At 43.0% G+C, this 24760-nt stretch overlaps 1 protein-coding gene across 3 annotated transcripts in view; it reads right to left on the reverse strand.

Annotated features, from left to right (window-relative positions):
* Window positions 1-24760, reverse strand: part of LOC126177087 (trypsin alpha-3-like) — a 346712-nt gene that overhangs the window by 173566 nt on the left and 148386 nt on the right. Inside the window, exon 6 of one of the 3 annotated variants that reach the window (XM_049924337.1) lies at window positions 3172-3303. The exons of the other annotated variants lie outside the window; for them this stretch is intronic. Coding sequence (XP_049780294.1) covers window positions 3172-3303 — 132 coding nt within the window. The remainder of the gene's footprint in view (window positions 1-3171; window positions 3304-24760) is intronic. 3 annotated transcript variants of the gene reach the window in all.

The following is a 24760-nucleotide window of genomic DNA, read 5'->3' on the forward strand; positions in this document are numbered from 1 at the left end:
TGCTGTTCATTAATGGCAGCACAACAGGTGAGTGACGTACAGATTTGCAGTCAGAGTGCGTGGGATAACCACGAGAATCTCCTGCTGTCATACAAAATCGAACCCAACATCGCGCAGGCCCTCATCTGGCCCCGTTTTTAGCAACACACGGCCATCACTGGCACCGAGGCACAACCAGCTTTCATCAGAAGACACAACAGACCTCCACCCTGCCCTCTAATGAGACCTCACTTGAGACCACTCAAGTCGCAAATGGCGGTGGATTGGGGTCAGTAGAATACACGCTGCATCTGACTCATATCTCTCCTTCAGGTACATCTACATCTACATCCATACTCCGCAAGCCACCTGGCGGTGTGTGGCGGAGGGTACTTTGAGTACCTCTATCGGTTCTCCCTTCTATTCCAGTCTCGTATTGTTCGTGAAAAGAAAGATTGTCGGTATGCCTGTGTGTGGGCTCTAATCTCTCTGATTTTATCCTCATGATATCTTCGCGAGATATACGTAGGAGGGAGCAATATACTGCTTGACTCCTCGGCCAAGGTATGTTCTCGAAACTTTAACAAAAGCCCGTACCGAGCTACTGAGCGTCTCTCCTGCAGAGTCTTCCACTGGAGTTTATCTATCATCTCCGTAACGCTTTCGCGATTACTAAATGATCCTGTAACGAAGCGCTCTTCTCTCAACCATATCTGGTACGGATCCCGCACTGGTGAGTAATATTCAAGCAGTGGGCGATCTAGCGTACTGTAACCTACTTCGTTTGTTTTCGGATTGCATTTCCTTAGGATTCTTCCAATGAATCTAAGTCTGGCATCCGCGTTACCGACGATCAACATTATATGATCATTCCATTTTAAATCACTCCTAATACCTACTCCCAGATAATTCACAGAATTAACTGCTTCCATTTACTGGCCTGCTATAATGTAGCTAAATGATAAAGGATCTTTCTTTCTCTGTATTCGCAGCACATTACACTTGTCTACATTGAGATTCAATTGCCATTCCCTGCACCATGCGTCAATTCGTTGCATATCCTCCTGCATTTCCGTACAATTTTCCATTGTTACAACCTCTCGATATACCACAGCATCATCCGCAAAAAGCCTCAGTGAAATTCCGATGTTATCCACAAGGTCATTTATGTATATTGTGAATAGCAACGGTCCAACGACACTCCCCTGCGGCACACCTGAAATCACTCTTACTTCGGAAGACTGCTCTCCATTGAGAATGACATGCTGCGTTCTGTTATCTAGGAACTCTTCAATCCAATCACACAGCTCGTCTTATAGTCCATATGCTCTTACTTTGTCCATTAAACGACTGTGGGGAACTGTATCGAACGCCTTTCGGAAGTCAAGAAACACGGCATCTACCTGGGAACCCGTGTCTATGGCCCGCTGGGTCTCGTGGACGAATAGCGCGAGCTGGGTTTCACACGATCGTCTTTTTCGAAACCCATGCTGATTCTTACAAAGTAGATTTCTAGAAGTCATTATACTCGAACATAATACGTGTTCCAAAATTCTACAACCGACGTTAGAGATATAGGTCTATAGTTCTGCACATTGCGCCGGCCGGTGTGGCCGTGCGGTTCTAGGCCCTTCAGTCTGGAACCGCGTGACCGCTACGGTCGCAGGTTCGAATCCTGCCTCGGGCATGGATGTGTGTGATGTCCTTAGGTTGGTTAGGTTTAAGTAGTTCTAAGTTCTAGGGGACTTATGACCACAGATGTTGAGTCCCATAGTGCTCAGAGCCATTTGAACCATATTTTTATTTCGGCCTTTAGTCTGTCATCCCCTGTTTCAGTACCATTTTGGTCACAGAGTGTCTGGACATTTTGTCTTGATCCACCTACTGCTTTGACATTGGACGTGGTTAGCTGATGTTAATCAAGAACGCCTTTAAGGGGACAAAGACGCCATTGTCAATACCTCACTGAGTTTGAACGAGTTCGTGTAATAGGGCTAGAAAAGCAGGATGTTGTTTCTGCAAATTGCAGAAAGACTTGGCAAGAATGTAGCCACTGCACATGACTCCTGGTAATCGATCTCTAACCGTTCGTTGTGTCACTGTGGAGGCAACTGCGGCTCAAGTTTCTGATGCAGATGTTCCTCGCTCTCGATAGTGTCACTCTTCCTGTCTTCTTGCGACCGCGCATTCTCATGACCACCGCCGCCAGTAGTCATGTACAGTGGCTACATTCTTGCCAAGTCTTTCTGCAATTTGCAGAAACAACAAACAGATTTTCGTAGCCCTATTACACGACCTCGTTCAAACTTAGCGAGGTATTGACAATGGTGTCTTTGTCCCCTTAAAGGCGTTCTTGATTAAATTCAGCTAACCACGTCCAATCTCAAAGGTAACTAACGCTCATTACCGTTACAGCGTGTATTTAAAGCAAACCTGATCTCCATCCTCATAGTGACGCTACTAGCGCCACTCTGATGCGTTGGCATGAAATTTGCGTAGACACCTTTCATATGTAGAAACACGCATTTCAACTTTCGTTTATGTCGATGAAGTCCTTCGTGATGTTTCGATTTTTTTCTGTCAGAGTACCATATTCTCAGATTACATTACGTACATAGACACAGTTCGTAAATAGTTACTAAATGTACACCGAACACAGGGAAAACATTACCTATTAACGTCTGAAAATTATGACTCACATAAAACGTCGGTGTTACAGAGTGGCAGGACGCACTTAACGGACTGTCAAGTGGAATATAATACGCAAAATCTGTCTAAAATGTATTTCTGTTACATATAGTGGATAGTAATTCTAGGTAATAGTGCAACAGTAGTGGTAACTACAGTTAGTTTTGTTAGTGGTTGCAGTCGTAATTAGTAGCATTAATCACTGTGGTATGGGAAACATTAATATATTAACTGTTGTAGTACATGCAGTTTCATTAGATACCGACGTATAGAAAACAATACTAACTTTTGATAGTAGTAATGTGCAAGAGAGAGTTTAAATATAAACAAATTATTAAATAATCTATGAGTATTTCCGTGGGAAGTGTGCTGAAGATGGAATACATTAGCCATAATCTATTCGAATATTCAGTGATGCAAGTGGAAAACATTTCTTGACTACTATGAGGAATTAACGCGTGTGAATCGAAGGGACTATTATCTGTAAAAGAACAGTAGACTCACCTGGCAGGAGTCTTTGTTCCACTCCCCTCCAGCACACAGCATTCCTTCCCGTACGATGCTCGTGCGGCGACAAATCCCTCTGTTCGTCACGTTCACCGTCACGTACATCAGCTGCTCTGGAGTGACCCCATCCTGCAGAAATAAGACATCAAGCTTATAGCTGCACACTGTAGAACACCACAAAGACAAAACATTAAGACTGTGCAGTTCATCGACCTTTTCCAAGCGTAAGTTGTGCAAGAAGCGATCCACAGACCAATACGATGTTTGAAGCTTCCTGGAAGATTATAACTGTGTGCCGGATCGAGACTCGAAACCTAAACTTTTCCCTTTTTGTGAAAATCCTATATCGGTCGAGCTACATAGGCGACATTTATGACCCCCTCTCACAGCTTTACTTTCAGGACTGGTAGTTGCGCAAGGTATCGTGCCTATGGCTGGAGCTATTGCAAACGACAGCGGCTGTGTCAAAGATATTACGAAGTCAGGTGACCTCTTTGATATGTTATCTGAAGAGTGTGAAGTGACGGACAGGCGGCGAACGGAGGTGGACGTTCCGACTGGAAAGAGAATAATGTTTTTACGAGTCACTTAGACGGAAACGCAGTCGAGAGCAGGGTGTTCTTGGAGGAATGGCACATGGTTTCTGTGCCGTCTAAGAGTATCGCGTTTAGTTGCACTGCGGTAACCGGGTCGTGGTTAATATTTGCTGGTATTGCAGTGATGTTCTAGTGCTTCTTGGACGGTAGCAAATCTTTAGAGACAGATATTGCGGGGTACGGCTGAGCCTGACCGTGTATGTGTGTTCACAAGGAAATAACAGCCACATTCGGCAAGCACTGCTGCCCTGGGGTCGCTCTCATGTGATGCTTGTCGAGTTGTTATTAAAAGGACGATGTTATGATGTTGGTATCTGAGATCGGAGGCTGTTATACGATTCGTTGCCGTTATACATCACTGACTTTTTGCTGGATGCGCTTTTGCTTGCGCATCTTAGTCTAAAGATTAATGCCACCGTAATACTTTTGCTGAACAGTAATTATTTCTGCTTGCTCAGAGATACACAACGATTACGGAGGTTCGACCGAGATCATGTTATGAATATTGCGGCGCTTATCTAGTTCACGAACACATAGAAACAAAGATCCTTTAACATCTAGCTACAATATAGCAGGTGAGCAACTGGAAGCAGTTAATTCCATAAATTATCTGGGAGTAGGCATTAGGAGTGATTGAAAATGGAATGACCATATAAAATTAATCGTCGGTAAAGCAGAAGCCAGACTGAGATTCAATGGAAGAATCCTAAGGAAATGTAATCCGAAAACAAAGGAAGTAGGTTACAGTACACTTGTTCGCCCACTGCTTGAATGCTGCTCACCGGTGTGGGATCCGTAACAGATAGGGTTGATAGAAGAGATAGAGAAGATCCAACGGAGACTAGCGCGCTTCGTTACAGGATCATTCAGTAATCGCGAAAGCGTTACGGAGATGATAGATAAACTCCAGTGCAAGACTCTACAAGAGAGACACTCAGTAGCTCGGTACGGGCTTTTGTTTAAGTTTCGAGAACATACCTTCACCGAGGAGTCAAAAATGGTTCAAATAGCTCTGAGCACTATGGGACTCAACTGCTGTGGTCATAAGTCCCCTAGAACTTAAAACTACTTAAACCTAACTAACCTAAGGACATCACACACATCCATGCCCGAGGCAGGATTCGAACCTGCGACCGTAGCGGTCGTGCGGTTCCAGACTGTAGCGCCTTTAACCGCGCGGCCACTCCGTCCGGCTACCGAGGAGTCAAGCAGTATATTGCTCCCTCCTACATATATCTCGCGAAGAGACCATGAGGATAAAATAAGAGAGATTAGAGCCCACACAGAGGCATACCGACAATCTTTCTTTCCACGAACAATACGAGACTGGAATAGAAGGGAGAACCGATAAAGATACTCAAAGTACCCTCCGCCACACACCGTCACGTGCCTTGCGGAGTATGGATGTAGATGTAGATTTACTTGTTTCCTGTTTGTGACACAAAGTAAAATTGTGGTCACTGATTTGTATTGTCATGGCTGACCTAAAGCTTATCAAGTAAACGAATTGCTTACGTTAAGGCTGAGGTTTCATTGTAGATATTTCTAAGGTGAGATGAGAAGTGTTGAATTTCTTGCTGGACTTCATTATGATGTGTTTGAACTATTGCGCCTCATCTTAAAAGATTTTGTCACGTATCTGGACGAGATTTAAAAGTTACTGTCACGCAGTATGCGCTACTAGTAGTTATTGCATGTATATGATCTAACGCCGTTAGCCTGTGTCTAAAGTATGTATGTTTCAGGTAACGTGCACGCATTTCATTTCGAGATCCACAGTGTAAAGAGTGAGCCAATAATACCAAATTTCAGGCATTACTTCTCATCACTAACAACGCAGTGGCCGACGGCATTTACTTAGCGATCGAGAGCAGCGGTGTTTGCGTAGAGTTATCATTTCTAACACACAAGCAACACTGCGTGAATGATTGCAGTAATCATGTGGGACGTAAGACGAACATATTCGTTAGGACAGTGCAATGAAATTTGGCGTTAATGGGCTGTGGCAACAGACGACCAACGCGTGTGCCTTGAAAGGTGGCTACACTGAGCCACAGCGCCAAAAATCGCGCCAGAGAGTATTGTTCCGCCGCCTCCACTGGCAGTGATTATTGAGACGTAGCGGCAAGCAGTTCTTACCGAGAAGTTGTGGTGGACACTGCTTGTCGTGAAGTCAGAGTGAGATGTGGTAGTGGAGAGTGTTGTTCCATGTTTTATGCAGTGGTTTGATGGGAGAGATAGCAGATGTTATTCCAATGGAGATATTGTAATGGTCAGAGTGCTTTTCGTCAATATATATGAAGGTAATAAATATTATGTTGTTTATTTATTTGTGTGTCCTGAATAATGTGTCATTACAGGTTCAGTCAACAAAGCATCTGGCTTGTGTTCTTGTATTAGAGTGTAATTTTGGTTTTCTTGCACAATTATGGTATTTGTAATTTTCTTTTATCACGTCAGTATAATTGCTATTTAAAAATTCTTGTCTTGTTGAAGAAGAACCGTGCCAGATGTGCGTTGAGTCATACTACCACATACAGAACAGCTACACTTGTACTTTGTTGGTTTCGTAGGTTTTATAGTTGCTGGGGACTTAATTAATTAACTGTGTTAACGAAAATTTTCTTACATTCTTTGTTGTCATTCTAAGCAGTCAGATTGCGTACTAAAACTAGTCAGGGCCAGCCGTTTACGAGACTTGCGTAATCGGACTTACAGCTACTAAAAAAGATTTTCATTATTATTTAAAAATAAAGCCCCCATGCAGCCTTTGCGTACAGCACAACGGCTGTTGCACCTCTCCCGGGCTCGGGACCATATCGGTTAGAGTCTACACGATAGGAAGAGTGTGGCGTAGTCTGATGAGTTCCGATTTCAGTTGGTAAGAGCTGATGGTAGAGTTCGTGTGTGGCACAGACCCCACGAAGCCATGGACCCAAGGCACTGTGCAAATCTGGTTATGGCTCCGTAATAGCGTGGGCTGCGTTTACATAGAATGGGATGGGTCCTCTGGTCCAACTAGACTGGACCGATCACTGGCTGGAAATGGTTATGTTCGGCTACTTGTAGACCTTTTCCAGCCATTGCTGGAGTTCAGGTTCTCAAACAACGATGGAATTTTTATATGTAACATTGTGCCATGTTACCGGATCAGAACTGTTCGCGACTGGTTTGAAGAACATTTTGGACAGTTCGAGCGAATGATCTGGCCACCCAGATCGTCCGATATGAATCCCATCGAACGTTTATGGGACATAGTCGAGAGGTTAGTTCGTGTAAAAAATCCTGCGCTGGAGTTCAGGTTCTCAAACAACGATGGAATTTTTATATGTAACATTGTGCCATGTTACCGGATCAGAACTGTTCGCGACTGGTTTGAAGAACATTTTGGACAGTTCGAGCGAATGATCTGGCCACCCAGATCGTCCGATATGAATCCCATCGAACGTTTATGGGACATAGTCGAGAGGTCAGTTCGTGTAAAAAATCCTGCGCTGGCAAGAATTTCGCTATTTTGGACTGCTATAGAGGCAGCGTGGATCAATGTTTTTGCAAGGGACTTCCAGCGACTTGTTGAGTCCGTGACACGTCGGTTTACCGTACTACGCCATCCGAACGAGGTCTGACACGATACTAGCAGGTATCCCATGACGTTTGTGACCTCAGTGAATGCTTCTTGTTTTAAAACTTGTGTCTACTATAATTACATTTGAGGAAACTGTTTTAATGTATTTGAGACATTGTGGATTTCTTCCTGAGTTTTTACAAGATAAGCACTGTTAAAGATACTGGCCAGTATCTGTGAACTGCACTGTTACACGGATGTTAAAATTCTTCTTAGCTTGATATTTTGTGAGTAATGATTTTCTGCTCTGAAGAACATATACACTACTGGCCATTAAAATTGCTACACCAAGAAGATGTGCTACAGACTCTAATTTAACCGACAGGCAGAAGATGCTGTGATATGCAAAATGATTAGCTTTTCAGAGCATTCACACAAGGTTGGCGCCGGTGGCGACACCTACAACGTGGTGGCGACACCTACAACGTGCTGACATGAGGAAAGTTTCCAACCGATTTCGCATACACAAACAGCAGTTGACCGGCGTTTCCTCGTGAAAAATTGTTGTGATGCCTCATGTAAGGAGGAGAAATGCGTACCATCACGTTTCCGACTTTGATAAAGATCGGATTGTAGCCTATCGCCATTGCGGTTTATCTTATCGCGACATTGCTGCTCGCGTCGGTCGAGATCCAATGACTGTTAGCAGAATATGGAATCGGTGGGTTCAGGAGAGTAATACGGAACGCCGTCCTGGATCCCAACGGCCTCGTATCACTAGCAGTCGAGATGACAGGCGTCTTATCCGCATGGCTGTAACGGATCGTGTAGCCACGTCTCGACCCCTGAATCAGCGGATAGGGACGTTTGCAAGAAAACAACCATCTGCACGAACAGTACGACGACGTTTGCAGCAACATGGACTATCAGCTCGGAGACTATGGCTGCGGTTACCCTCGACGCTGCATCACAGGCAGAAGCGCCTGCAAGGGTGTACAAAACGACGAACTTGGGTGCACGAATGGCAAAACGTCATTTTTTTCGGATGAATCCAGGTTGTGTTTACAGCATCATGATGGTCGCATCCATGTTTGGCGACATCGCAGTGAACGCACATTGGAAGTGTGTATTCGTCATCACCGTACTGGCGTATCACCCGGCGTGATGGTATGGGGTGCCATTGGTTACACGTCTCGCTCACCTCTTCTTCGCATTGACGGCACTTTGAACAGTGGACGTTACATTTCAGATGTGTTACGACCCGTCGCTCTACCCTTCATTCGATCCCTGCGAAACCCTACGTTTCAGCAGGATAATGCACGACCTCATGTCGCAGGTCCTGTACGGGTCTTTCTGGATACAGAAAATGTTCGACTGCTGCCCTGGCCGGCACATTCTCCAGATCTCTCACCAATTGAAAACGTCTGGTCAATGGTGGCCGAGCAATTGGCATGTCACAATATGCCAGTCACTACTCTTGATGAGCTGTGGTATCGTGTTGAAGCTGCATGGGCAGCTGTACCTGTACACGCCCTCCAAGCTCTGTTTGACTCAATGCCCAGGTGTATCAAGGCCGTTATTACGGCCAGAGGTGGTTGTTCTGGGTACTGATTTCTGAAGATCTATGCACCCAAATGGCGTGAAAATGTAATCACATGTCAGTTGTAGTATAAAATATTTGTCCAATGAATACCTTTTTATCATCTGCATTTCTCCTTGGTGTAGCAATTTGAATGGCCAGTAGGGTAGATATATGTTAATTTGGAGGGATTTTTATTTTCGGAATGAATAGATCATTTTTATATTCGCTGAATAAAATTAATGATATACGGAAAACTTTGATTATACGCCTTCTTAATGTCTCCATAATATACAGTATTTTGGGGTAGGGTGCTTAGATTACCTAACGGCACCGTACACATGAGAACTTTTGTGAAGTTTGGAAGGTAGGAGATGTGGTAATGGCGGAAGTAAAGCTGTGCGTGCGTGATGCCTGCCTGGACAGCACAGGCAAACGTTCGGGATTCTAGACGTCGTCCGGCAAACAATTTTTATCAAACTGGCAGATTAAAACTGTGTGCCGGACCGAGACTTGAACTCGGGACCTTTGCCTTTCGCGGGCAAGTGCTCTACCAACTGAGCTACCCAAGCACGAGTCACGCCCCGTCCTCACAGCCTTACTTCTGCCAGTACCTCGTCTCCTACCTCCCAAACTTTACAGAAGCTCTTCTGCGAAACTTACAGAACTAGCACTCCTGAAAGAAAGGATATTGCCTAGACATGGCTTAGCCACAGCCTGGGGAATGTTTCCAGAATGAGATTTTCACTCTGCAGCTGAGTGTGAGCTGATATGAAACTTCCTGGCAGATTAAAACTGTGTGCCGGACCGAGACTCGAACTCTGGACCTTTGCCTTTCGCGGGCAAGTGCTCTGCCGACTGAGCTACCCAAGCACGACGAGTCTCGGTCCGGCACACAGTTTTAATCTGCCAGGAAGTTTCATATCAGCGCACACTCCGGTGCAGAGTGAAAATCTCATTCTGGAAATTTTTTATCAAGTCTCAGAGGAGAGAACACTCTGCCGCAGATTGAAAATTCATTGTAGAAGATGGCACTTGGCTTACGTCATAACCCAACCTAAACAAAGATTAAAATTGAACGTGACTGATATTAACACCATCTCAGTATCAGACCGAAAACTTTCTACTTTCGTTTGTTTCGTATAACTGTCATGATTACTGATCTTTTAAAGTCATGTAGATGCAGCTGAATAACAAAACAAAATATGCAAAAATAACGTGTAGAAAAAACGGTTATATGTAGTATTCATCCTGTTAAATGATATGCTGTCGTATGTTATGCCTGGCTACTAATTCTGTTTGTGTGCACAGCATTTCAACAACTGACACTGTCTCCTTTTTGAGGTGCTATAAGCGATAGTTTAACATCTGCTCTTTGTCTGGGCTGCAATCAATCTAAACATCACAGTCTAGTTGCAGCTCAAGCATCACCACAACTCAGACAACCTTACAGTTGCATACAGTACAGAGACAATAATTAGATCTTCAGTCCTGGAACCACAAGATGACTATATGAGTGGTACGACAGTACTGCCGCAATATGGGCAGGCGCCCAATATTAGGTCTTTACCAAATGTTGAAAATGTTCAAATGTGTGTGAAATCTTATGGGACTTAACTGCTAAGGTCATCAGTCCCTAAGCTTTCACAATACTTAAAGTAAATTATCCGAAGGACAAACACACACAACCATGCCCGAGGGAGGACTCGAACCTCCACCGGGACCAGCCGCACAGTCCAAGACTGCAGCTCCTTTGACCACTCGGCTAAACCCGCGCGGCAGGTCTTTACCTATAGAACCTAAGAAGCTAACCGGGTCCTCTCTCATACACCCGGTTCCGATGTGGGCAAAACACAGAAGAACTTCCCTCGTAACGCATTGAGATAATGACTAGATCTGTTGTCACACAGTTTAGACTACAGGTACACGTTCATTTGCATCACTTGAAGACGACATCTAGGACCTCTACACCAGACAGATTGGATAATAGGCAGCAATAGAACATTAGGCCTTGGTTCACAGAACGTGATAATGACATCAGTCACTCCTCAAAATATCGTGTATCAAAATTTAATCGTGAACTTAGCTACCGTAAAAGGTGCAAGTGATGGTTTCATGCAGTTTTGAAACAAATTTTGTTCTGCTCGTACCAGGCGACTTTGAATGGTTGCAGTCGTTTATAATGGGCAAAATACTGCCAACTTGGTTTTGTTTCTTTTTCTGAGCGAGTGATACGAGATGTCTACGTCATGAGATTACGTGGTTGTCACCTAATACGAGGTGAACAACCAACTGTTTCTCAACCTAGGATGTATTTGAAATATATGTCTGATATTTTGTCCAATGTATTGCGTAATTCCTTACTTGTCAACCAAATGCCGGCCCTAAAAATTTTATAATAGCATGTAGGGCTGTGACGAAACAAAATCATCTGCTGTAAAGGTAATTTGAATGTAATATTTCATCCGACTAACGAACAGAGCATGAAGAGACGCTTCTGCTGAACAGGCAACCTTTATTTTCTTAACAAAAATTTCTTCGTCATTTATCGTAGGCATATGTGTGCTAATTTCGTATTTTACTGAATTCTACATAAACTGTTACACTTAGGATACTGTGTAGGGTCTGAGGGCAAGCCAGAAGAGAAAGACCTTTCGTTTGACATGTATGTTACGATTTTAACTTGTATATGTTATAAATGATGGTCCATTTTCTATATTTTGACAAATGCGTTATGATTGTAGCTTATATATATTTTAAATGCTGGTCCATTTTTTATATTTTGTCTTCCTTGTCAGTTCTGGTGGACAAAATGAAGTCATATAACAGTGAGCTTGCATTAAATTGTGGTAATTCTGAGTCGAGCAGCATTTTGTGTTGTACATCCACACTATGTGGACTGATCTTATAGGTAAGTTGTATGTTGGAGAGCTGGTAGTGTGGTTTTAGGACCTGTTAAGTGACTGATCATGGATGGTAAATGGCCGCTTCAGTAACTGAACATTTCTTAACACTTAAATAAGTCATGAGTCGAATGGGACTGTTGGAACTTAAACATTTTGCAAATGTTAGGCGCTGTACAGTGTTGAACTTTGATTATTTTATGCTATAATTATTATTATTATTACACATGTTACAGACTTTTTATCAGACCACGCAAAAAATTCATGACTACTTGTTCTGCCTGTTCCTCCACTACTGCTTCATTCGTTCACTAAAGGCTCTCTTCCCTTCTTCCGCCCACTTTGGCCTTTGGCCTTTAGGTGCCGTTTTCTCTGACATCACTTCCCACTTGTACACCTTGTGCCTATAGACGCCTTTGTCCATGACGTCCGATGAATCTGTCTGAGCTCTTTCTAGATCAATTTTGACTTGTGTCATCCAGGATGTAGTGGTCTTGAGTCTCTGGATGTACCCGAGGATTCTGTTGGTGAGTCTGATCTGTGGGAGTCTGCTTATATGTCCATAAAATTTTAGTCGCCTCTTTCTAATGTCCGCCGCGATGTTGGAGAACTTCTCTGTAGTGTCCCTGGAGTGAAGCCTATATCCACCTTCCGTGAGTTTTACTCCAATAATTTTCTTAATGATTTTTCTTTCCTGTGTGAGAATGTTCTCAAGATCTACATCTACGTTTATACTCCGCAAGCCACCCAACGGTGTGTGGCGGAGGGCACTTTACGTTCCACTGTCATTACCTCCCTTTCCTGTTCCGGTCACGTATGGTTCGCGGGAAGAACGACTGCCGGAAAGCCTCCGTGAGTGCTCGAGTCTCTCTAATTTTACATTCGTGATCTCCTCGGCAGGTATAAGTAGGGGGAAGCAATATATTCGATACCTCATCCAGAAACACACCCTCTCGAAACCTGGACAGCAAGCTACACCGCGATGCAGATCGCCTCTCTTGCAGAGTCTGCCACTTGAGTTTGCTAAACATCTCTGTAACGCTATCACGCTTACCAAATAACGCTGTGACGAAACGGCCGCTCTTCTTTGGATCTTCTCTATCTCCTCTGTCAACCCGACTGGTACGGATCCCACACTGATGAGCAATACTCAAGTATAGGACGAACGAGTGTTTTGTAAGCTATCTCCTTTGTTGATGGACTACATTTTCTACGGACTCTCCCAGTGAATCTCAACCTGGCACCCGTCTTACCAACAATTAATTTTATATGATCATTCCACTTCAAATCGTTCTGTACGCATACTCCCAGATATTTTACAGAAGTAACTGCTACCAGTGTTAGTTCTGCTATCATATAATCATACAATCATACAATAAAGGATGTATTCGCAATACATTACATTTGTCTATGTTAAGGGTCAGTTGCCACTCCCTGCACCAAGTGCCTATCCGCGGCAGATCTTCCTGCATATCGCTGCAATTTTCTAATGTTGCAACTTCTCTCTATACTACAGCATCATCCGCGAAAAGCCGCATGGAACTTCCGACACTATCTACTAGGTCATTTATATATATTGTGAAAAGCAATGGTCCCACAACACTCCCCTGTGGCACGCCAGAGGTTACTTTAACGTCTGTAGACGTCTCTCCATTGAGAACAACATGCTGTGTTCTGTTTACTAAAAACTCTTCAATCCAGCCACACAGCTGGTCTGATATTCCGTAGGCTCTCACTTTGTTTATCAGGCGACAGTGCGGAACTGTATCGAACGCCTTCCGGAAGTCAAGGAAAATGGCATCTACCTGGGAGCCTGTATCTAATATTTTCTCGGTCTCATGAACAAATAAAGCGAGTTGGGTCTCACACTATCGCTGTTTCCGGAATCCATATTGATTCCTACAGAGTAAATTCTGGGTTTCCTGAAATGACATGATACGCGAGCAAAAAACATGTTCTAAAATTCTACAACAGATCGATGTCAGAGATATAGGCCTATAGTTTTGCGCATCTGCTCGACGACCCTTCTTGAAAACTGGAACTACCTCTGCTCTTTTCCAATCATTTGGAACGTTCCGTTCCTCTAGAGACTTGCGGTACACGGCTGTTAGAAGGGGGGCAAGTACTTTCGCGTACTCTGTGTAGCATCCGCCTTTGTGTGTAACATCAGTGTCTCACTGGCGTATAGCACCTTAGGTTTGATTACAGCGTTGTAGTGAGGAATGTTTGTGCACCTGGACAGATATTTCTTGTTGTAAATACCCTGTGTCTTATATAATGTTCTCTTTATTTTCAATAACCTAGTGTTTTGGGCAATTTTCTCTTTTCCTGTCGGTTCGAGCACTTCACCTAGGTACTTAAAGTGTGTGACCCTGTTGATCTTGCCATACTTTCTGTTCAGATTTGGTATGTTTAATTTCGTGCAGAAGAACTTAGTTTTCTGGAAAGAGATCTGTGGCCCTACTTTTTCTGCGCACTCTTTGAGTACTTCTATCTGTGTGATTGCTGTAGTTTCGTTATCTGTGAGTAGTGCCAGATCGTCTGTTAGACAACCGACCTCCAGCTTGTCCTTGGGTCGTCCAAGTCGCACTGGCTTCCAATGGCCTTGTATTTGCAGCTCTTTTTCTTGATGACCTTATCCAGCACTCTGTTGATAAGGTGAAAGTCCATCGGCGAACACTTGTCTTGATCTCAAAGGGTTCGGCGATTTCCCGCTTGAACATCACCTTAGATGTCGTGTCTGTCAGTGTTTGTTTGATCAGTAGCAGTGTCTTGCCGTCCAGACCTTGTTCATGTAGAATGTTGAACAATGGCTGGCGGTCTATGGAGTCATATGCCTTCTGGAAGTCAACGAAGGTGCATATGACTGGACTGTTCCTGACGGCTTTGATTTTCAGGGTAGTCTTCAGACTGAAGATTTGTTCTGCACAGGAGCGACCAGAGCGGAAATCCGCCTGGTACACGCCGCTCTTATATTCCAATTGGTTCCGTGTTCTATGGAGTAGGCACGCTGAGAGTACCTTGTGTGTGACTTGTATTAGTGAGCTGCCACTGTAATTGTTCACATCTTTGGGGTCACCCTATACTTTAATATTATTATTTATATTATTAAATGGACTACGAAATTTACGAAATTCTGCTCACGATTACGTGAATTTTGATATGTTGACCATCATAAGTGAAATTTAATTATTTATGACCTGGCGAATATTTTGCATATAATAAACACTACATACCGTTCATCGCCGACAGTGTTGTTCAAATAATAATTAATGAGCCTGCTCCCACTTTAAATAAGCAATTATGTGAACGTTACTGAATTTTATAATTTCTGAAATTTTTTTCATCAACATTTGTAGTATCATCGTTTTAACTCTTTCGCGATTGATGGCTCTGAGCACTATGGGACTTAACTACTGAGGTCATCAGTCCCCTAGAACTTAGAACTACTTAAACCCAACTAACCTAAGGACATCACACACATCCATGCCCGAGGCAGGATTCGAACCTGCGACCGTAGCGGTCACGCGGTTCCAGACTGTAGCGCCTAGAACCGCACTGCCACTACGGCCGGCTTTCGTGATTGATAGCAAACATATGTTCCATTAAAGTAATACGCAGTTTTGAGCGCTAGGACGTCTGTACCTAATGTCTGTCTAATGCTAGCATGTAGCAAGGTCTTTTCGGAACTTGGAAAAAAAAGACTATGGACTACGGGATGGACATTTAGGAGGCTATGTATCAGCAAATGGGGCGGCATGTGGTTATAGGTGGCACAGCGCATCTTTTGCACGAAAATCAGATCAAATAACCATCTTCTCCCTTCCAAGAATGTTAGAGGTAAGTAACTGTACGAATTATTGAGGTATTAATATAATGTGTATCACAGGAACTACTAAAGTTGGTCCGTATTAGCAAATGATACTCTTATAAAAATCATTAAATTGATAACGATTGAATATTTCATGCTATACGGACAAACAAAACATAAAATGAGAGTGGTAGACCCTATCTATCATGACCGAAAGCCACTCCTCTGTTTGTATTTTATTTATTTAATTATTATGTGTTTTATATCTTTTTTTTATGTGAATGTCATATTCTCCACACTTCCACAGATCATGACTGTAGTAAGAATGCCTTATAACTCTCCTTTGGTAACTATGTATCATATGTGTAACTTATCATGTGACTGCTAATTTATTTAATTAAATATTAAAGTTGGCCTATATTAAAGACTCTCGTCACCTTAAAGTGATAATTTAAGTGTAATATGTCATCCCACCATCGAACAGAGCACAACAAGACATTTCTGCTGAACACGCTACATTTATTTTTTATCTTGCTTTAACAACAATTTCATCATTTATCGTAGGCACTTGTACGCAAATTTCGTGTTTCACTGCATTCTACATAAACTCCTAGATAGTGTGTATCGTCTGATGGCAGTCCTGAAGATAAAGACCTTTCGTTTGACGTATATGTTATAATTGTAACATATATTTTGTAAGTGGTTATCCATTTTATATATTTTGACGTATATGATGTAAGTGTAACTTTATATATACACTCCTGGAAATTGAAATAAGAACACCGTGAATTCATTGTCCCAGGAAGGGGAAACTTTATTGACACATTCCTGGGGTCAGATACATCACATGATCACACTGACAGAACCACAGGCACATAGACACAGGCAACAGAGCATGCACAATGTCGGCACTAGTACAGTGTATATCCACCTTTCGCAGCAATACAGGCTGCTATTCTCCCATGGAGACGATCGTAGAGATGCTGGATGTAGTCCTGTGGAACGGCTTGCCATGCCATTTCCACCTGGCGCCTCAGTTGGACCAGCGTTCGTGCTGGACGTGCAGACCGCGTGAGACGACGCTTCATCCAGTCCCAAACATGCTCAATGGGGGACAGATCCGGAGATCTTGCTGGCCAGGGTAGTTGACTTACACCTTCTAGAGCACGTTGGGTGGCACGGGATACATGCGGACGTGCATTGTCCTGTTGGAACAGCAAGTTCCCTTGCCGGTCTAGGAATGGTAGAACGATGGGTTCGATGACGGTTTGGATGTACCGTGCACTATTCAGTGTCCCCTCGACGCTCACCAGTGGTGTACGGCCAGTGTAGGAGATCGCTCCCCACACCATGATGCCGGGTGTTGGCCCTGTGTGCCTCGGTCGTATGCAGTCCTGATTGTGGCGCTCACCTGCACGGCGCCAAACACGCATACGACCATCATTGGCACCAAGGCAGAAGCGACTCTCATCGCTGAAGACGACACGTCTCCATTCGTCCCTCCATTCACGCCTATCGCGACACCACTGGAGGCGGGCTGCACGATGTTGGGGCGTGAGCGGAAGACGGCCTAACGGTGTGCGGGACCGTAGCCCAGCTTCATGGAGACGGTTGCGAATGGTCCTCGCCGATACCCCAGGAGCAACAGTGTCCCTAATTTGCTGGGAAGTGGCGGTGCGGTCCCCTACGGCACTGCGTAGGATCCTACGGTCTTGGCGTGCATCCGTGCGTCGCTGCGGTCCGGTCCCAGGTCGACGGGCACGTGCACCTTCCGCCGACCACTGGCGACAACATCGATGTACTGTGGAGACCTCACGCCACACGTGTTGAGCAATTCGGCGGTACGTCCACCCGGCCTCCCGCATGCCCACTATACGCCCTCGCTCAAAGTCCGTCAACTGCACATACGGTTCACGTCCACGCTGTCGCGGCATGCTACCAGTGTTAAAGACTGCGATGGAGCTCCGTATGCCATGGCAAACTGGCTGACACTGACGGCGGCGGTGCACAAATGCTGCGCAGCTAGCGCCATTCGACGGCCAACACCGCGGTTCCTGGTGTGTCCGCTGTGCCGTGCGTGTGATCATTGCTTGTACAGCCCTCTCGCAGTGTCCGGAGCAAGTATGGTGGGTCTGACACACCGGTGTCAATGTGTTCTTTTTTCCATTTCCATATATATATATATATATATATATATATATATATATATATATATATATATATATATGTGTGTGTGTGTGTGTGTGTGTGTGTGTTTCACATTAATTTTGGCAGGAAAACTGAAGGCTTATAAAAGTAAGCGAGCAGTACCTCGAGATCATTCTGAGTAGAGTAGCAATCTGTGACACACAGTCGCATTGTGTATTGGTCTTACCGGTAACTTGTATGTTGGAGAGCTGATGGTGTAGTTCTAGGATTTGTGAAGTCATTGATTTTGGGCGGCAAATGCCATTATGAAAATCGTGAGTCAATTGGAACTTAGAATCGGTGAGCCTGTTGGATCTTCATCACTTCACGAATGTTAGTCAATGTGCAGTATATAATTTTAGTTATTTTGAGCTGATAATATGGAATTATTATTAAACAGACAGTGGGAATATACTCACGATTACGTGGCGAATATTTTGTATATAAACAAAAATATGGGACACTGTTTCCCACCCACCAATGTTGTTCGGATAGTAATTAACGAATCTGCTACCCTTTGAAATACGCAATCACGCGAACTTTACTGAATTTGATAATTTTTATAATTTCGTTTCAATGGTTGAGGTATATTTGTAGGACAAACATTTTAATTTGAGTGTGATTTAACTAATGGAATAAATCATCATCTCATTACAACATAAACGTCTGGCGTCGATAACATAAATAATTAAGGAGGATTTATCCTTTTCTGTCATTTTATTAGTATACATTTTAATGAATCTTATATTAGCTTAAATTCGCATAACATAAACTTTGACCAAAGGATCACAGGAGAACACTATTTTTGCACCGAGGTTAGCCCCCGGGCATGAAAGCAGACATGTACGGCTCGACCCTTCGACAATATCGCGCCAATATTGCAAATAGAACTGTACATTGCCCATCCGTTACTAGTGCTTACTCTCGTCATAGGATTTATTTTAAATAAACAGCGTTAGTACTGATCAGTTGCAGGTCATTACTGCTTATAACTTATACTGCCACAAGAAAAGAAATACTACACAGTTTTAGAGGTTTCCAATTCACTCAAGATTTATTGTTGTAACACCACTGACGAATCTCATGACACACGCGTTAGACTGAAGACAAGTTCGGAGATCGAAGTGGTTATGGAAGTTGCTGCACGTCTTACAGAGCACGATGAGTTTCGTGGACAGATAATGGACGAGAATTACCCTATTAGATCAGCACAGCACCTTCCTGTTGCAAGAATGGCAAAAGAACGGGTCGAACAACATTCTGCACATATAGAGAGCTGGTTAGCGTCCCCTCCACCAACACCAAAAGTGAACGAATGTTGTAGCTTATCGCAGCCCAGACCATAAGGCCTGGGATGGGGCCAGTTGGTCTTGGACGAATGCACTCTATCAGGCAGCACTCACCAGGTCTACATCGTACGTGCAAGCCACCATTACCTGCGTGCAGGCAGAGTCTGCTTTCACCGCGCCATACCGCCTTCCGCGTGATTCTCTGACGGCACCAGTCGAGCCCTGAACGTCGATGCTGTGCCGTGAGTGGAAGAAGCGCTAGATGTGTGTGTGCCCATACCCAGTTCGCAACGGTTCGTGTTGACACGTGTGGGCTGACATGCCCTCGTATCTGTGGTGTGGCAGCTGTACGGTCGCCCACTTCTGTCCTTCGAATACGATGATCCCGACAAACGCCTGTGCTCGTTGACTGGTGTGCGCTTCCAACACTTATTAATTCGTTTCAGACCAATATTGGATACTTATAATTCTGGTTGATTTTTACTTTTAATTGGTTGTATAACTATATTTATGGCTGGGTTGGGGGCTAATTTTGAATTTGATTTGAAGAAGATTATTGCTCTTTCTACTTTAAGACAACTTGGTTTAATAATAAGAATTTTGGCTATAGGTTATCCAAAACTTGCATTTTTTCATTTACTAGCTCATGCTTTATTTAAGGCGTTATTGTTTAAATGTGCAGGTTCAATAATTCATAATTTAAAGGATTCTCAGGATATTGGTTTTATGGGTTCAATTGTTAATTTTATACCTTTAACTTCAGTTTGTTTTAATGTTTCTAGTTTGTCTTTATGTGGTATACCTTTTTTAGCAGGTTTTTATTCAAAGGATTTAATTCTTGAAATAGTTTGTTTAAGATGAATTAATTGTTTAATTTTTTTTCTTTATTTCTTTTCTACTGGTTTAACTGCTTCTTATTCTTTTCGTCTTTTCTATTATTCAATATCTGGTGATAATAATTTTTATTCTAGATTTTCTTTTGATGATAGGGGTTATTATATTTCGTTTGGTATAATTGGTTTATTATTTGTTGCTGTTTCTGGTGGTAGCCTTTTGTCTTGATTAATTTTTCCTGTTCCTTATGTGATTTCTTTGCCTTATTATTTAAAGTTTTTAACTATTACTGTAGTTGTTTTAGGTGCTTATTTGGGTTATCTTATTTCTAATTTTGATTTTTCTCAAAATTTATTTTCTATAAACATGCTTTCTTTTGTCAGATTTCCTGGTTCTATATGGTTTATGCCTTTTCTTTCAACTAAATTTATTAGATATAGTCCTTGTATATCACTTGTGTAGTAACTATCTGAAAGGACCGTCCCGCCACTCAGAAGCCCATAATTTGATCCCTTCCAAATTCTCTCAGTTCTCTGTAAGTAGCACAAGTCCGTCTCCGTGGCGTGGTTGCCTGCTTGCTTCACACATTTGCACCACACTGAGCCTTCTGGCTGTGAGAATTGCCTATTAAATGCTAGACATAGGTGGCGCTGTGGTGGCTGTGCTACTATGCTATCTGTTGGCGGAAAATGTTGAAACCATTATCAGTACATCGACTAGCTGCCGGGTGGCATATGTCATCAGCGGATCAAAATCGACACAGTCTTTCCAGTTGTATTAATGTTGTCATCTGCAGAAAGGTAGCGGTGCCAAGAGACTGTAGTGCAACGCATCAAGATCTACGAAGGATCGACGGTCGATGCAGTGGCTGACAGTTAACTCTGACCTTAAGTAAATGAAATATACTGCGCATAAATAGACGAAGAAATCCACTGCTGATCGATTACACTATTGGCAACAAAGCACTGAAAAGTAACATAAAATATTTAGGAATAACCATGTGCAATGACGTAATGTGGAATGGCACGTAAACAAATTGCGGGAATAACAGACGCTAAACTCAGATTCATTGGAGGAATTCATCCACGAATGAAATGTCTCAAAAACTCTTGTTCGTCCGATTCTTCAATATTGCTCATCGGTGTGGAACTCTTTCGAATTAGTGTTAATAGAAGATCTAGTGAAGATCCAACAAAAAGAGGAGAATTTTGTCAGTAGGGGCGTGCAGTCGGCACGGGAGCGTTACAAGGGCGACACGGTACAAGGGCGCTCATGTGCACCATGGAGTGGTTTACGATAGAAATTCCGACAGCGCTGTTTCCAGTAAAAGTTGGACAACATACTAGTTCCTCCCTCGTATGTCTCTCGAAATAACCATAACGCAGAAATCAAAGTCATTAGAGCTCATTCGGAGGTTTTGCCAACCATCATTCCGCACAAGCGCCACTCACGAATGGAACGACGGAACAATGGGAGTGGAGGCACAAGGGGGGGGGGGGGGGGGGATGAGGAGGACGATAATAATACCAGATGTGCGCACTGCCACAGACCACAAGTTGAGCTGCAGGGTACAGATGCAGATTTGGACCGTAGAAGACAGTCTCTCAGTCATAGTAAGGGCACCACAAGGTCATCCTTTCAGGGACGTTCCGATTGACTCCTGAAGGGTATAGGGACCCTCGTAAAGATGACTGTGTTTGTTTCGGAGACGATCCGCCTCAGCGACGTCCCAAAACAATAATCACACATGAAAATATGGAAAATTTCGTAGTCTTGCACGGTCGGTAAGAAAAAATTTATGATACAAGCGAATCCATGGGCGTATTAAGAGAAATAAGACAGTCCATTTTGTATGAATAACTTTACACAGGCTGTGTAATATGGTTGCCACATTTCTAGAATGCAAAGCAAAAGCAAATGCTATAGAACAATGTGCCCGTCTTGTAGACCATCTGTATTGAAAAATATTTCAAAAGAGGTATGGACTTCAAATAGAAATTTTCTTTCACTAGGTTAAAGCACGAGCCCTCGATGGTGCTTTGGAAACGAGAAAAGAGGAATTTGAAGTACGATTGTTGAAACATCTACCCTACTCACGATACGAGGCACTCTCATTCTGCCACCGGTTTTCACGTCTAAGCAAACGTGTGGTTGGAAAACATTTTGGGCAAGTGGACTAATTACAACGCCATAAATGGATATTTAGTAGCGCTTCAGGTATGGAATATTTCGTGTGGAGAAAAAATAGACGAAGTGCATCTGCTTAGAAGGGAAATACTACATAGTCTTTCACTGCCCCTGAGGAGAAATTTTCTGCTTGCTCTGCTACATGCAGTGGTGACTGCGACTTTCCCGTGAATGAAACATCAACATTAATGATCAAAACAATTAAAGGATCGGGTGAGCTATCACACATTACGAATACGGATACATTTGAGTTGTAACTAATATTGTGGAAGAACAGGAAACAAACAGGCCATAAGCGACTTAGGACACACGGAAAACTTAAATGAGCGTAGCATAACTCGTGAAGTCCACTGGCTCAAAAATGATAGAAGACATTACCTTGCTCATCAAAACTTTTGGCGAACTGAGAAAACTCTTTATGACTAGAAACCTGCATAAGTGCACCACCACATAAGAAGGAAAAAAGAATGTTTAATAATTATAGAACGACTTTCACTTCTTCCTGTCGCCTACTAAATTTGTTATAATGTCTCTAGGGAAGGCACAACAATAACTTGAATGCAAAAATGGTGAACATCAACATGTTTCAGTCCAAACAGATGTGGTCCAAAAATAAATTTTAGCTCTGAACTAATTTTGAGAGACCAGACGTTTAAAATAAGAGTGTAGTTTCTACCTTTGTCAATCTTAAAAATGTGTACGACTCAGCCGACCGAACGTCTCTCTTACAGATTTCAACAAATCAGTCACATTAGGGAAACTAATATGAGGAAAGACTGCTTGACTTTTGTGGATGGCCTAGCTGTTGTGTGTCGGGATATCCAAAGACCACGAAGACAAATAGAAATCTGTAAATAAACGATTGAAAGATAAGGTCTCCAAAACTCATTAAAAAAGAAAGAGAGTGACATCAAAAATTCCAGAAACTAGGTGTGGAAATATCGGAGAGTATCTCCATTCACATATGTAGGCAATATAATGCAAGGAACTGTCTTGGAAATAAATGGTTATTAAATACAAATGGAAACCGTCTTCAGACATACAAAAGACATCTACAACAAACAATGCATGTCAAAATACAAAGAACTGTAATATTACAATACAGTCATCAAACACGAGAGTCTTTACAGAACTGAAAAGCTAATTTTAAAAAGACAGAGAAAGAGACTGAAGAAATCCAAAAGAAAAAAGGAAAAGTAATCAGGAAGGCATTAGGTCCAAAATATACCAAAAAAGGAAAATACAAACTAAGAGCAAATAACGACTTCAGAAGTACACAGTTTTACTCCGATACTAAAAAATGTACGAACATCGAACATATGAAAAGAATTACAGAAGCTGTGGAATTCCATTAACATCAACATCTATATTCTGCTAGACACTTTGCCGTGTGTGGTGGATGGTATTTTGTATGCCCCTGTCATTTCTCCGATTTCTGTTCTATTCGCGAGTGGTTCGCAGGTAGAACTATTGCTGGTAAGCCCCTTTGTGGGCTCGAACCTCTCTAATTTTATGTTCATGGTCTTTGAGCGAGACACACTTAGGAGGAAGCAATGTATTTGTTGACACTTCTAGCAATGTACATTCTAGGAACTCTAATAGTAAACAACACCGTGATGCAGGATGTCTTCCTTTCAGCGTCTGCAACTGGAACTGATTGACCATCTCTGAGACATTTTAGTGCTTGTTAAATGCACCTGTAATGGAGCATGTTCCTCTTTGGATTTTCTCTGTTTCCTGTATCTATCCTATCTGTTATGTACGCCATACTGACTAGTAACATTCAAGTATTCGTCGAACGAGGATTTTACAAGCTACATGATTTGTTGATGGGGATTCTTCCAATAAGCCTCAGTTTTATGTCTGTCTTTCCTGCTATTAGTTCCATGCGGTGCTTCCCCTTTAAATCACTTCGTATGCATACTCCTGTACACTGAGGTGACAAAAGTCATTGGATAACGATGTTCAGATATAAAGATAGCGATAGTCTCGAGTACATAAGGTATAATTGGGCAGTGCATAGGTGGAGCTGTCATTTATACTCAGGTGGGTTCATGTGGAAAGGCTTCCTACTTGATTATGACCGCATGACGTGAATTACCTTGAACACGGTATAGTAGATGGAGCTGGACGCATGGGACATTTCATTTCGGGAATCGTTAGGGAAGCCAATGTTACGAGATCCACACTGTTAACAGTGTGCCAGTGTACCTCTCACCATGTCCGACGTCGTCCGCTTTAACGACCGAGAGCTGTGGCGTTTGCGTAGAGATGTCAGTGCTAAGAGACAAGCAACACTGTGTGAAATAACCGCATAAATCAACGTGGGACGTACGACGAACGTATCCGTTGGGAAATGCAGCGGAATTTGGTGTTAATGGGCTACGGCAGCAGACGACTGACGCGAGTGTCTTTGCAAACAGCACAACATCGCTTGCAGTGTCTCTCCTGTACTCGCTTGGACTCGGTTGGAACCACGACGATTGGAAAACCCAGGCGAGTACTGATTTCAGTTGGTAAGAGCTGATTGGTTCGGGTTTGGCATAGGCCCCTCAAAGCCAAGGACGCCAGTTGTTAACAACTCACAGAGCAAGCTGGTGCTGACTCCGTAATGGTGTCGCCTGTGTCTACGTGG

Source organism: Schistocerca cancellata, chromosome 3, assembly GCF_023864275.1.
Source record: "Schistocerca cancellata isolate TAMUIC-IGC-003103 chromosome 3, iqSchCanc2.1, whole genome shotgun sequence".
In the NCBI taxonomy this organism is placed as follows: Eukaryota; Metazoa; Arthropoda; class Insecta; order Orthoptera; family Acrididae; genus Schistocerca; species Schistocerca cancellata.